The sequence below is a fragment of the Arachis hypogaea genome, chromosome 15, assembly GCF_003086295.3.
Source record: "Arachis hypogaea cultivar Tifrunner chromosome 15, arahy.Tifrunner.gnm2.J5K5, whole genome shotgun sequence".
Lineage (NCBI taxonomy): Eukaryota > Viridiplantae > Streptophyta > Magnoliopsida > Fabales > Fabaceae > Arachis > Arachis hypogaea.
The window spans coordinates 155,315,272-155,329,611 of NC_092050.1; the positions used below are offsets into that span (position 1 = coordinate 155,315,272).

The 14,340-nt window shown below is 31.7% G+C and overlaps 2 protein-coding genes across 2 annotated transcripts; both read right to left on the reverse strand.

Moving 5' to 3' along the window:
* Positions 1-689: 689 nt before the first annotated feature.
* On the reverse strand, positions 690-1,655 carry LOC112751590 (kunitz-type trypsin inhibitor-like 2 protein). Its single transcript, XM_025800777.3, has one exon. The coding sequence runs from the start codon at positions 1,467-1,469 to the stop codon at positions 855-857; it is 615 nt and encodes a 204-aa protein (XP_025656562.1). The 5' UTR covers positions 1,470-1,655; the 3' UTR covers positions 690-854.
* A 3,152-nt stretch (positions 1,656-4,807) lies between these two features.
* Positions 4,808-12,649, reverse strand: LOC112747267 (subtilisin inhibitor CLSI-II-like). Its single transcript, XM_025795228.3, has 2 exons — positions 12,299-12,649; positions 4,808-5,186 (listed from the first exon to the last, which is right to left on the reverse strand). The coding sequence occupies exons 1-2, from the start codon at positions 12,538-12,540 to the stop codon at positions 4,808-4,810; spliced, it is 621 nt and encodes a 206-aa protein (XP_025651013.1). The 5' UTR covers positions 12,541-12,649.
* Between the last annotated feature and the right edge of the window lie 1,691 nt (positions 12,650-14,340).

Below are 14,340 nucleotides of genomic sequence, written 5' to 3' on the forward strand. Positions count from 1 at the left end.
TCTTTATGGGAGCATTCCCTTATTATTATTATTAAAAAGTGAAAATTCATATACAATTTTGTCTTAACGGTAAAATTGATATGTAAGAATAATTAGATAATTTGATAAATTTAATTAAATTATTATCTAACTATTTTTTTAATTATTAATTTAATATAAATATAATTGCATGCGATTCTTAATCCTATTTGAATTAACCAAACAATATAGGCATTTTAGAATTTATTTGGAAAAAAGCAACTCCATTATTCAAGTAGGAAGCACTCGAGCTCCTCGTGGGGAAATAGTCTAATATATATACTTTACCACGAGGACAAGAATTATATACACACATAGTGTTGTAGTTCCATTAATATAATGAGTCTCCCTCCGATTTATGAACTTATTATACCACTCTGTGCATGCATGTTTTTTATCATTATTTCTATCTAAAGTCTAAACAATTTATGATTATCTATTGAATTCTTTTAAAAAGTATTTATAATATAAGTATTACTTTTTTGTCTCATTTTTATTTTGTGTGCGTGTTACATTTTTCTTTAAGTTAGAAATATTTTAAAATTAGTATAACCTGTTAAAATGATTTAATTACAAATTTACATAAGTAGTTATCGATTAAAACTTTTTAATATAATTAAACATTTTATGTTACATTAACTCATCAAGCATAAATATTGCAAGAAAGGGACTCAGAAAAAGTTGTTGTATTTATTAAATTTTTTCAACACTTTTGCATCAAGATTCTGCTAGCAACTGTAACCAACAGAATTCATCACAAGAAAAACTATGATGATTATTCATTCAACCCTACCTTTTCCATGCACGAGATAATTATTAATAATTTCATATGCAGATTAAACTACGGATCTAATTACATTATTGTAAGAACTAGACTCTACGAACACAATGTCAAAGGCCTCACCCTCAGTGAGATTCAAACGCCTTCCACCTTCACCATTATCAAACCTTCCAATATCCAAACAAGTTGGTGAACCAGCAACACAGAACACAAGCTTGTACCCGAATTTGTATTTCTTAATGCTGAATGTGCCCGGGAAAGTTTGCTGGCCAGGGTGGTCCTCAGGACCACCAATGCCCACGCAAGCTTTCGCGATTTCATTGTCTACAAAGACAATCCATTTCGATGAATCCACGCATTTTGGCTTCTTTGTGAACTCTATTTCCAGTGGAGTACCCTCGTAGATTTCGAGGATACCCACTCCTGAAATAGTAAATTTCACAGAGATGCCATTGACAACCTCAGAATAATCTTGAAGCACAGTAACTGGACATTTTGAGTTTCCGGTTGTGGCGAGCTTTACTCCGCCCCCCGGTGGGCCGACTATGGCCGGCAAAATGTAGTACTCGCGACCGGGGAAAATGGGGTTGCCATTTGAGTCCAGAACTTGTTGAGCAAAGGCCAAGGGAAAAGCAAAAAAGAGAAAGAGAGGAACTAGGGCTGGCTTCATTGCGTCAATACTAAATATTAAATAATTGATTGAAAGAAATCTATTGATGAGGTTTGTTTGTGACTTGTGTTGTGGAGTTTGAAGCCTCTCAAGTATTAACTCTATTTATAGATAGAAGAATCCAAGATGGCAAAAGCTAATAAGGAACATGCATACTTGTGGTGTAGCTAAGTATGCAACCTATCTTTGTCAAGTTGTATTTGTTTTCACTTCAATATGTACCAATTAATTAACCCATCTTGATAATCATCAATCTTAATGTATCTACGGGAGTGTATTCTCTCCAGTGGAAAAAAAATTGGATGATATCCAGTGGAAGATCTCATTTTTTATTACATTCTCTCTCTCATTTATTTTTGGTCCCACTTGTAGAATTAAAGGTGGGAGATTAAAATTTTTATCTCATTTCCATGTATCTACATTGCATGTATCTTATTTAATAATAGTTTAAGTTTTTTTAATAAATAATTTCGTATGATATATTATTAAAATTTTTATGATTAAAAATTTAAATTTTAATCTTTATTATATAAAGAAAATGAATTTATAAGACAAAACAAAATGAAAAAAATTTATGCAAAGTTCACGCTTTAAACTTAAAAAAAGTGGCTGTATAAAGAAATATGCTAAATATATAATTATTTATATAACTTAAGTTTTTGGGGTTTTTTGGATTAAGTGGTTTATGTGCAAGTTAATAACATTTGATCAATTAATAATAAAAGTACTACTTAAATTATTGCTGGTTCATGCTCCGCGAGGTGTAATAACTAACAACAGAATATTAAAATTCATGAATATTTTATTCTTCCACGTTGAGCACGACCAATTAGTTTTATATCGGTGATGTATATGTCTCTGTCTCATTTATATGGTTCAAAGTTTACTTACATGACTTCTATTATAAACTATAGGAGCTAGTACAGTGGCGCAAGAAATAATAATAAAGTACTAGATCAACGGTAAACGCATTAAAATCAATTATCATATAGAATATATATTAAAATAAATATATAAAAAAATAAATTTAATTATATATATAAATATATAATAACTAATTTTAATATTTTTTATTAAAAAATTAAAATAGTAGCGAATTATATTCTTAAAATGTATCTTCTATTTTTTTTAATATGAACACATGAACACTTACACAGTATATGAATATTAATTAAAAAGGAAAATTGCATGCACATCTTTAAACGTTATGTAGTAAATGTGGCGCTGTCCTTGACTGACGCGTGGCCACATGTTTTCCACGCGGTTGCTGCATTGCTGGAGGAACTGGTGGAGTGGTGCGACTTGCGAGGTTGCAGCAATAGATAAATGGAGCCCAGTTAACGAGAGTTATTAAGGACAAAATTGATGCTAAATTGTTAAATGATATTAGATATTTATTATTTTTTTAATATTTATATTAATATTTTAATAAGTTTTTTTATTCACTAAATTAATTTTAAATATTTTTGTCTGAGCCCAACCCATAAAACAAGCCTTTGTCTTAGTTGGCTGTAATTGCTATCAGAAAGGCCAGCTCTGCATGCATGAACTCATATATTAAGGTTTTTCTTTAATACCAAAGAGAAAAAAAGGTTTTCTTACACTGCAAGTCTTAATTTTTGGTTTCCTCCGGTATTTTTCAATTCGACAATAATTAATCTATTGCAGATCAAAACTTTATTTAAAAGTTTATTATTGGTCAATATATTACTGCATACACAAGGCAATATTCGGACCCGTAACACTTCATTAAGTAGACTAGTAAACTAATCACTAAACCAACTTAACTTTATTTTTGGCAGGCTTGATTTAGTAGTCTCTATATATGCCTTGTTAAAAAATGCACTGGATTTAATTCCTAGTTATAACTAAAAAATAGATATATAAAACTCAATAACTCATGAAGAAAGAAGGATATGTCTGTATTTGACTGTAACTTGACCAAAAAAAAAAAAATTCCAAGCTTTTGACTAAGGCCAAATATATTTGCTTTCTAGAGAGCCATGCCAAATTAAATTCCTAATGGTTATTGAAAAAATGTTTTTAATATATATAGTGTGAGTAAGTAAGTGTATATATATACCGTGTGTATGACACAAAAAAGAAAGTTTTTCAAGCCAAAGAAGAGTTTTCATTAATTATTCATATAAAAAGTTTATAACCTAATTCGTAACATCCATATGATTATCCACATACAAATATCTTTATATAAAAATAAATAATAATTATCATAATAACACGTATTATATTAAAGAGTTTAGTTAAATCATTTTATAATATTCAACTATCACATTCATATAAAATCATCTTTATTAATGTGACTAGTCATGTTTTTTAATAATTTTCTTATTGTAATTACTCTAAGTATAATTAGACAATTATTTTATAACGGAAGAACGAATTATCAATGAATTTCTTCAGAAACGTAGCAACAGTAAGACAAAAAGAAAAATTTAAGAAAAATATAGGTAATCAATAACATTTTTGAACAATGTGTAAACAATATAAATTAATAGAGTTAAAAAAATAAATTAATTTTAAATTTAATTAATAGTATTAAATTAGAATATAATATATTTTTATTTGATTGATAGTTGTTTATTTTATTCAAGATGGTCATTGTTTACTTAGCACTCCCAAAATTTAAGAAAATAATCATTCATCGTCAATTAAAGTGATGAACATGAAAACATGACAATTAGAAGAGCAATTGTCACACGTATTGTAACAGATGCAAGATGTGTCACACATCACAAGATATAAGCCAATTTATTATATGACATTGATTGCTACATTATTCTTCAACATTATACACTAGCATATGATGATCATTTGATTCATGCAATAATGGAGTATCGTCCATCGACAACACCGGCATCTTCAAACACAACCTCATAGTTATCAATTAAAACTTTTTCAATATAAACAAATTTTATTGGTTGTACAAATAATTTAACTTTTCTAAACAAAATTTATGAACTTATGATAAACCTACTTTCATATGCAAGAAAGTGACTCATAGAAAAAGTTATTATATTTATTAAATGTGTTCGATATATAGTGAACACTTTTGCATCAAGATTCTTCTTGCAATTGTATACATCACAAGAAAAAGAGGAGTGCTAAGGGCAGTAAATTTTGTGTTTTGTAACCGTCAATTGGCTATCAATAGTATTTTTAATAGTGTGAAATTAAATCCAATAGTGTGAAATCATTCAATTTTTTTTTTTATGGTTAAATGTTGGTCAACTTTTTAAAAAATTACTGAGCCCGAAACTTTCCCTAAAAGAAATTATGATGATTATTCATTCAACCCTACTTTTACATGCATATTCAAATTAAACTACAGACCTAATTCCATTATTGTAAGAACTAGACTCTATGAACACAACATCAAAAGGTTCACCCTTAGTGAGATACAAACGCCTTCCACCTTCACCATTCTTATTAAACCTTCCAATATCCATACAATTTGATTCATAATAACAGAACGCAAGCTTGTACCCGAATTTGGCCCTCTTAATGGTAAATGTTCCTAGGAAAATATGCGGGTCATCAGGATTATGGTCATCGGGATCACCAATGCCCATGCAAGCTTTCTCGATTTCATTGTCAAAAAAGAGAATCCACTTGGAAGATTCTACGCATTTTGGCTTCTTTGTGAACTCTATTTTCAGAGAAGTATTCTCGTAAATCTGGAGGGTACTTATTCCCACACTACAACACACGCGGTGGATCTCTGCGCCGAACTTCCTGCGGTTTCACAAAACGTAGCGACTAAGGGTGAATTGCTGCGATTCATCTCCAAATTAGCCTTTCAACGCTTATTCGATCTGCTTTTGCGTCGAACCCACCAAACCCGCCGCTAATCCCAAACCATCTACCGATATTCTAACCCAACCTCGCCTCAGAATACCCAAAATCAAGTATCTGAGAAACCCGCCAAAGGAGAAAGCAGAGCGCACGAAACTCTTCCCTGCTCTACCCTGGCTCAATCTGTGACCGTGGAGTCTCGTGGCTATCCATCCAGCCCTCTCCCTCCTGCCGTCGACCCTTTCCAGAATCAGATCCACAGCTCAGACTCTTCATCGCGCGAACACACTTTCGGGCAGAGGCACGAAACACATCTCCCCGCGCCTATCCTTGCCGCTGTTCTCCTCCGGACACCACTACTAGCTGCATCGCGCTTCCCGTTGCTGGTGGATCCATCGTCGACCAACTTCGTGGTTTACAATTCTGGTATGTACAAAACCCCTCTTTTTTAGTAAGGTTCTAGCTTGTTCTTCGTTTGTTAGCTCTGTCTCGCATATGAATTGTTCCATTTTTTTTTCGACTAAAAGTAACCGGTATCTGAAAGGGTAGATCAAAGGTTTGTGGGGGACTTTTTCAACAATTTTGCCTGAAACGATAAGCCATAGAAATAAATTGAAAGTGACAACTCCTTTCCATGTAGCAGAACCTACCACCAAATTTTCAAGTGTGCAAGTTAATGAGGTTGGATGAGTCCTAAAACTAGAAGCAGATAATTTGTATCAATTATATCTAGAATTATAGTCCAAAATAATGAATCCTGTTATCAAATATCAATGAAATAAAAGACTTGTTTGAATTTGAATATATACTATATCAATCCAAAGCTCTCATTTTTTTCCTCTGGCTCATAAGAGATGTGATAAGAACTTGGATTGCTGATACATAACAAAGCAGTACAAAGTTGCATTTTCAGTGACTTGGACATATAAGAGTTTGTCTCATGGTGGTGGCGGCTAACACTGGCCGTGTCGGATTGCATGAACGTTGAGACTGGAATGGCTGGATGAGCGGTAGCTGCATATGTAATGGAAGGGTAAAGTTTATACCAATAAGAAACACAAGCTGGTTGCCAAATATCCCAAATCAAGATTCAAGAAGCAAGAATTCTTTTTAGTGTTAACATAACAAAAGTTATTCATTATATAAACTGAAATGGGTAAATGGAGAATCTCACCAAATGAAGTGAAGATAAAGTTTGAGTTCTAAAGTTTGATATGTGTAGGACTGTTATCTTTGCAAAGAACTCAAGTATTATATCATCTATAGCATAGTACACCTTTTAGATTATTACTCTTATTTCTCAGTTCCTGTTATCTCATTATTACTTATTTCTCATCCCAATACACTGATCAATTACTCATACATATACAAAGAATACAGCTCCTACTACCATTCACAATCAAAAGGCCTAAGCTACCAACGGAAGTCATTGTTAAGAGTAAAGAAAAGTGCTGAAAGGACTAAGCTGCAACATTGGTCCAGTTAAAAATATTTCCTTTATTCCCTTGTTCTTTACCCCTTAAATATTTCCTTTTATTCCCTAACTTTGTAGAAATATTTTCTGCTAAGATGCAAGATTATAACCCCCATATTCCTGCTTTAGAATTCTTAGTTACTAAGTTTGGCTTTTGTGTTTTGAATCACATTTTTGTTTCCTCTTGCTCTGTTCAAGACCTTAGCACAAAAATCAGTGCTCTGTTCAAGACCTTACTAAGTTTAGCTTTTCTGTTACTTCGTTGACCGAGCTTGTTCCTTAAGATTGTGTTGGAGTTCTAGCACTGTTAGTATTTCAAATTAGTTCATGATTATTTCAATTTGTATTATTTTGTTCGCTGTAGTATTAATTATTGATTTGGTAATATAATATGACTAGTTGAGCTGTTTATGTAGCCTTGTATTAAGTTGAAAGTGAGGAAGTTTTGTCTGGTTGGTCTAAACAGAACACAGCAAGGTGTATCTTTTTGAGACTCATAGAGGCTTTGTTTTGGGGTATACTAATCAATTTTGTGTTCACTTTTTATGACCAAGTGTTGTGGTTTTTCCAATGGTGTAATTGATGATAGTGCAGCGGTATGCTATGTACAAGTGAAATATTTTACATCAACTTTGTTTTATGTTAATATATGATCGATGATATAATAAAGCTGCTGATTAGACTTCTTACTATATTTTTCTTCACTTGATATCTATTTGATGAGGTTATAAGCTATGGATTCTTCATTCGTTGTTTCTATAACTTGAATTTGCTGCTGAAATTAAGTGGAAAGTGATATATAGAAAAAAAGAAAAATTATTGAGTAGTGCAAGTTGTTCATCTATTTTAGTATTGAAGCATATTCACTAATTATTATAAACCTGAAAGTCTTGCACTATCGGATGTTCATCTTAAATTGGTTTTATTATTAATTGATGCAACTTCCTTGGCAGTCCTGTTATAATTCTGTTTAAAGGAAGATTGGAAGTTATATATAAGGCCACGCTTGTGCCAATGTGGATGTTACATATATATTGTGCCAACTTGTCATGTTTACCAAGGTATCTAATTCCCCATTTGGTATAAATTGGTCCAGACTGTTGAAGAACAAGTCAGAGCTTCTGTTGAGCACAACCTGGGAGAGCTTATTCTGGGTTTTTTGACAATAATACAAGGTTGACATGGTACATATGATGCTGTAAGTTCATCACAGAATTGGATTCAGCTCTGAAGTTGTTTTTTTGCCTATATGTTTTACAGTGGTGAGGACCGAAGAGAACACTTGGAAGCCCTCCTGCGTGAGTGCAAGAAAGAGGACGCAGGTACTTCATTACTTGAAAATTACATCATTTTCTACCCCTGCCTGCTACTTCTTGATTCATTTGATAATAAATTGGCTTTAGGATTTGCACTTTCTATGTTGTACTATAACTTGGTTTGCTTATTGGGAATGAATAGAAATCTTAGCAATGTGTGTTTGCGTCATGTCAATTAGCAACTCTCCTAAAGTCTGATTCTCGGCAATATTGCGGTATTGTACATGTATTTATGTTTATCTTGGCTGGTGATTATTCTTATCCAACAGAACTTCTTATGCTGTTAATAAGTTATGCTTCATGGTTTATGGTTGTCTATTATATTGAGATTTTCATTTTCATTAATTAGCATTCTTTTTCCTCCTTAATTTTTTCTTGATGAGCATACATGAAACCTAAAAGTATATAGTATGAGCTTGTTTAATTTGTGTCTGTGATCGGATTCAACAAAATTTGGCTTGTCATAACTACTTTTGAGAAGGATGACTCCGTAACATTAAGCTAGCTTAGTGGTTTATATTTAGATTTAGTTAGTTATAATCAAGTAGTGTGAGTTATGTTCAGGAGAAATCTATGAGAGCAGAATTATGCTGTGAATTCAATTAAAAATATCTGGAATAAATACACCTGTAATAAATAAGAATATTAATAATTGTAATTAATAATCTAATGCACTGGACCTGGCTCATGATATTAGAGAATTAGGAAACCAAGTAATTTATTTATGCTATGTGTACTAGGTTTCATTTTTCCAAAAGAATGAAATAAGGCTTTATTAGTGTCCCCGTCCATTAACAGCTTTCCCTTTGGACTTTGATTTTTCTAATTTACATGTAGTTGGATCATTTGGAAAAAGAGACGCTGTTAATATAATTAATATATGTACGTATATATATTGGTATTTACTATCTTGTAACATAGTTATAATGTGAGTAATGCTATTAGCCTAAGACGCGGTGGAACATAATTAACAGCCTGTAAATGTAGTCAATTTTAGCTAATATCGACTGTTTAATTAATGGGATTTAATACGACATAGAAGGTGAAAGAGAAATAGCAGTTATTTGTTGGTTAATTATTATATTCTTCCATGAGATATTAATCTATGTTGGCATGCTACATGTGTTTACAATAGGATTTTAAGATGCCCAGGAAAGCTCGCTTCAAGAAAGACACAAGAGTGGAGCCACCGCGTCAGCAGCCTCCAGCTACACCTCCTGTGTCTTCACCATCCGATGACGATGACTGGCTCATCCCTCCGCCCCCCAGTAATGGTGGTGTCTCCACAGCGGCTCTTCTACAACCCTTTCGTCCACCTAGGAGCGAACCAAGACCTGAGCCACAGGCCGCTAACGGTTCACAAGTGACAGAACCGTGCAATGAAGACATTGACCCGGAGGCGAACGAGGTAGATTCGTTTGATGAATACATTGACAGGATGTTTGCTACTTCTAATGCTGAAAAGCGCAAAGGACGAAAGACTACTGAGTTTTGGAATGTTGATCTCACTGGTAACAAGTGTTGAACTATAAAACTTGAACATTGATTAGCTAATGATATACTTATGTATGGCTCACATGTTGGGCACGTTGAACACGCTAATACCATTTTTTTTATTTTTTTATAGATTCTGAAGGAATAGTCAAGCAAGCTAAAATGAGTGTGAGGGAGGCTATGGAGCAGTCTCTTAATGGTAGCAAGATCATGCTGAGGTTCAATGAGGAACTGCAAGCAGTCGGAGATGGAGCTAGCCTGTTGAGTGGCATTCTAGGAGCGTTGAGTTCTGATTACAGCAAATTTCCTATCTGTGAAAAGAGTTGGGGAAAGGTGCGGGGCAAAGATAGGGTTTATGATGATTGCATAAAGGTAATGACTTTCGGCATTGTTTAATCATATCAAACCTTACAACTTGCAATTACTTACGGCTGGACATTGTCGTCGCAGGAGATGTTCCACTTTCAGGATAACAGTGGTAGAATCAAGAAAACACTTTTGAAACAAATGGGGAGGTTCTGGAAGGACACAAGGGGGAGGCTGTATGACTCGCATTACAAACCAACAAGGACACTTGAGCAGAATCTTGAGAAGTGCCCGGAGGGAATTCCTAGAGAGCATTGGAGGTGGTTCATTGACTATCATAATGATCTTGCAACAAAGGTACCCCATTTATTTAATTATGACCAGGCCAATTCAATCTGTAACACACAGATTCAATCTAATTAAGTGATTTAACCGGTTCAATTCTAATAACTATTGATCTAAAATCTGATCTAATACAGGTAATTTTTAAAAAAATGAAATCCTTTCAAATCTAAACATGCAATTTTGATCATTTTTTGATATGATCTGATATTCTTAAATAGTTTTTATTCCAATTTATTTGAATATGAACCCTGTTATTTAATATACATGTGTAATTAAATTTAATATAAACATACTCAGCACATGTCACGGTTCAGAAGGAATGTTTGGCTAAAATCATAATATATACCTGCATGATGATGAGATTGATGTACACCAACTTTCATTATTACAACCTTGCTATTTGTCTGTTACCGTATAAGACTTTTGATTTAATTTGAGTACCCCTATTATTATAATTTATGCTATATAATTGTTATTGGGCTATGTCACACATGCCTGCTAAAGCTTTTTAAACAAGGGTTGTATTTGCATATTAGAAATACAATAACATTGTTAACTTCTTATATGTAAATAGGGACCGCATGCATATAACTATTGTTCTTGTTAAAGCAATACTTAACTTAAGATTACGTACAGTTTATTCAATTTCCACACTTTCTTACTTACTGCTCCATTATTTTGAGTCTATTGCAACGTAGGATACATATATGCTACATAGTTATATTTATTACTTTAGTGAACAACAGTTTACTGTTGATTTTAAATAGTTGAAATGCAAGCAAAACGCGCTGAATCGAAAGAAGCAACTTTATACGCACACTGGCGGTTCTAAAAGCTTGGCTAGGGCAAGAGAAGAAGAGGTAATATAAATTTGTAATCAAGTATAAGTGGCATTTAGTGTTGATTTATTTATAGAGTAAAACAACAAAGAATTATTGGAAAATTTTAAAGAAGTGAAATTCATTGCATAAATTGTATTGTCACAATTAGAAAAGCAAGGGAGGAGAGTTGGTAGGGAAGAAGTATGGATCCTAAAGCACAAGAGACCTGACGGAAGCTATATACATGAAGAAGCTCGGAGAATTGGTGTAAGTACACCTAATTATTTATGCTGTAACATGTTGGGTTTAGTTCTTAAAATGTCTTGATTATGCTATTAGCCTAGTGTGATTGTGTAATTTTATTTATGTCTGCAGGAAAAAATATCTGAGATTGAGCAGCTGGATGAATCTACAAGAATATTGTTAGAAAATGATTTCCTTGCCCAAGCTCTCGGTAAAGAGCACACGGGTAGAGTGCGTGGGATGGGACACGGGCCGACACCAAGTCAACTCTTCCGTCAGAGCTTGCAGCCGCCGGTGGATAGAGCTCAAGTAGAAGAGGCCCAAAGGATACTGACCGGACATCGCTGCACGGATGAATTCTCTGGACGGACATGGCAGAAAATAGAAATTAGGTTTTATGTGATACTTTATTTTTTGCTATATGTTTAGTTTATGTTAAGTATGCAGCATTAATTATTAGCCAGGTACTTTATCTTTTTGGGTGACTATTGAAATACTTTATTGACATTATTAAAATAGATATGTTAGTTTGCTTCGCAGTTAAATATTCATGAGCTTTTTTTCCATAATAAAAAAGGTATAATATTCTTTAAATAAAAAAATGAAAAAATAATAAAATATAATAAAAAATATAAAAAATATTAAATAACGATAAGATTCTTTAGATAAAAAGAAATTAAAAAAAATTACCCAGGTTTGTCGAATTAATCAAAATAAATTATTAAACAAAATTCCTCGGAATAGCGGCGGTTTTAAACCGCCGCGAATAAAGTCCTTAAAAAACGAATTTGCAAATAGCGGCGGTTTGTGGTTGTCGCAAACACGCGTGGAAAATCACTTTTGGATGATATAGCGGTGGTTATAAACCGCCGCTAACTGTTCGCCGCAAAATGTGTTTCCTGCGCCTTTATCCGTTGTGGATACTGCTTTGTTGGCAACCTTTTTAATTGCGGTTTAAAACCGCCTCAATTCGGCAATTAAACCGCCGCCATTCTACGCGTGTCCTGTAGTGCTAGAATAGTAAATTTCACAGGGATGCCATTGACAACTTCAGAATAACCTTGAAGGACAGTAACTGGACACTTTGAGTTTCCGGTTGTGCCGAGCTTCACTCCGCCGCCGGGTGGGCCAGCTACGGATGGCAAGATATAGTACTCGCGACCGGGGAAAATGGGGTTGCCATTTGTGTCCAGAACTTGTTGAGCAAAGGCCAAGGGAAATGCAAAGAAGAGGAAGAGAGAAACTAGTGCCGCCTTCATTGTGTCTACACTACTACTAATGACTAAATTGAAAGAAATTTATTGAGGTTAAGTTGTTTGTGACTTGTGTTGTGGAGTTTGAATCGTCTCTTAAGTAGTCTTAGGTGTATATGATAGAAGAATGCAATATGGCAAAAGGAGCATGCATACTTGTGGTGTAGCTAACGGTGTGCAACGTATCTTTATTTGTCAAGATGGATTTCTTTTCACTTCAATATGCATGTATCAACTAATTAACCCATCATGATAATTGTCGAATATTAGATGTATCTACATAATTGTGGGTATGTATTTATTTGCAATCATAATAAATGTTACTAATATAAAATATATATTAAAATTTAATTAAATAATATATATTTATACATAAATATATATAATTGATTTTAATATATACAAATAATATTTTTTATTTACTTAATATTCTATATTTTTTGAATATTTGATTTTATAATATATATTATCAAAATTTTAAAAAAAGTTTAAACTTGGGATCTTTATTATAGAAAAAAAAAAAGAATTTAACCAAAAAAAAATGTTTATACAAAATTTATTTCTTAGGCTTAAAAAAAGATATTATTATATAAGATGTGCTAGATACATTATTATTTTGAAATAAGTAATTTATATGCAAATAAAGAACATTTGATACATAAATAATCAAGGTAGAGAAAAATTTAATAAACAATTTTAATTCATATTGGACAATATTTTTAGTCTAACGGTCAAATATTTTTAATTTAATAGTCTAATATTTTTTGTTTGGTCAATACTTTTAAATATTATGTATTAATTGTTAATGAGTTATAGTTTAAATGGTATAAATAAATAAATTATTCGACTAATTTAAATTGATTAAGTGTAAAATTTTATTTATATACGTCTAAAATACATAGAATTTGCTAATGAGTTATAACTCAAATGACATAGTCTCTCCATACTCAATTAAAAGGTCGCAGGTTCGAGTCTCCTATCTTTGATAAAAAAAAATACATAAAATTTATATTCTTTAAATTTTAAATTTTATTTTAAAAGATAAAATATGATCTTTTACTATTTATTTTATAAATAAAATAAAAAAAAAATAAAAAATTTATTTAAAATTAAAAGATTATATTTTATTTTCTAAAATAAAAATTTAAAATTTAGATTCATGCGGGGCTGTATGCATGTCTTCTGTGCCGTTGCTGCAGAGATACTATAGGGACGAGGTGCATGAATTAAAGATGTGGACCCAATTATTCGGTCAAATTTGATGACAATGACCTTGTGTATTTATTAGTTTATAATCATATGTTAACGTTGTTGTGCCGTGGAGTTTAATTTGTCGGAAAAAAAGTTTTAAATAGTTAATATTTAATTTAAAAATATAAAAATTAATAAATTTTTAAAATTTACAAAAATTTAATAAATTTTGAGTTTTGATATTTGTTTAAAGAATTTTTTTTAGGAGCCAATAGAATATTTGTACAATGTGTACAATAAGATTATGAGTTAAAAAATGAATATACTCTACTTAATTTTTTTCACAAAAAAATAAAATAAAGTATAAAATACAAAAATTTAAAATTTTCTAATTATTTTAGGTAAATACTTATTTGTACACCCAGAAATAAATTACTACTATAACATTCTAAATTTTTTAAAATTAAATAATAAGTTATTCATAATTTATTATTTTATTTAAAAAAATTATTCTTCTAAAAATAATTAAATTAAATTTTATGATACTTTAAATTTAAAATTTATTAAAATTTTTAAATAATTTTTATTATAATGAAATATTTTAAAAAAAATAAT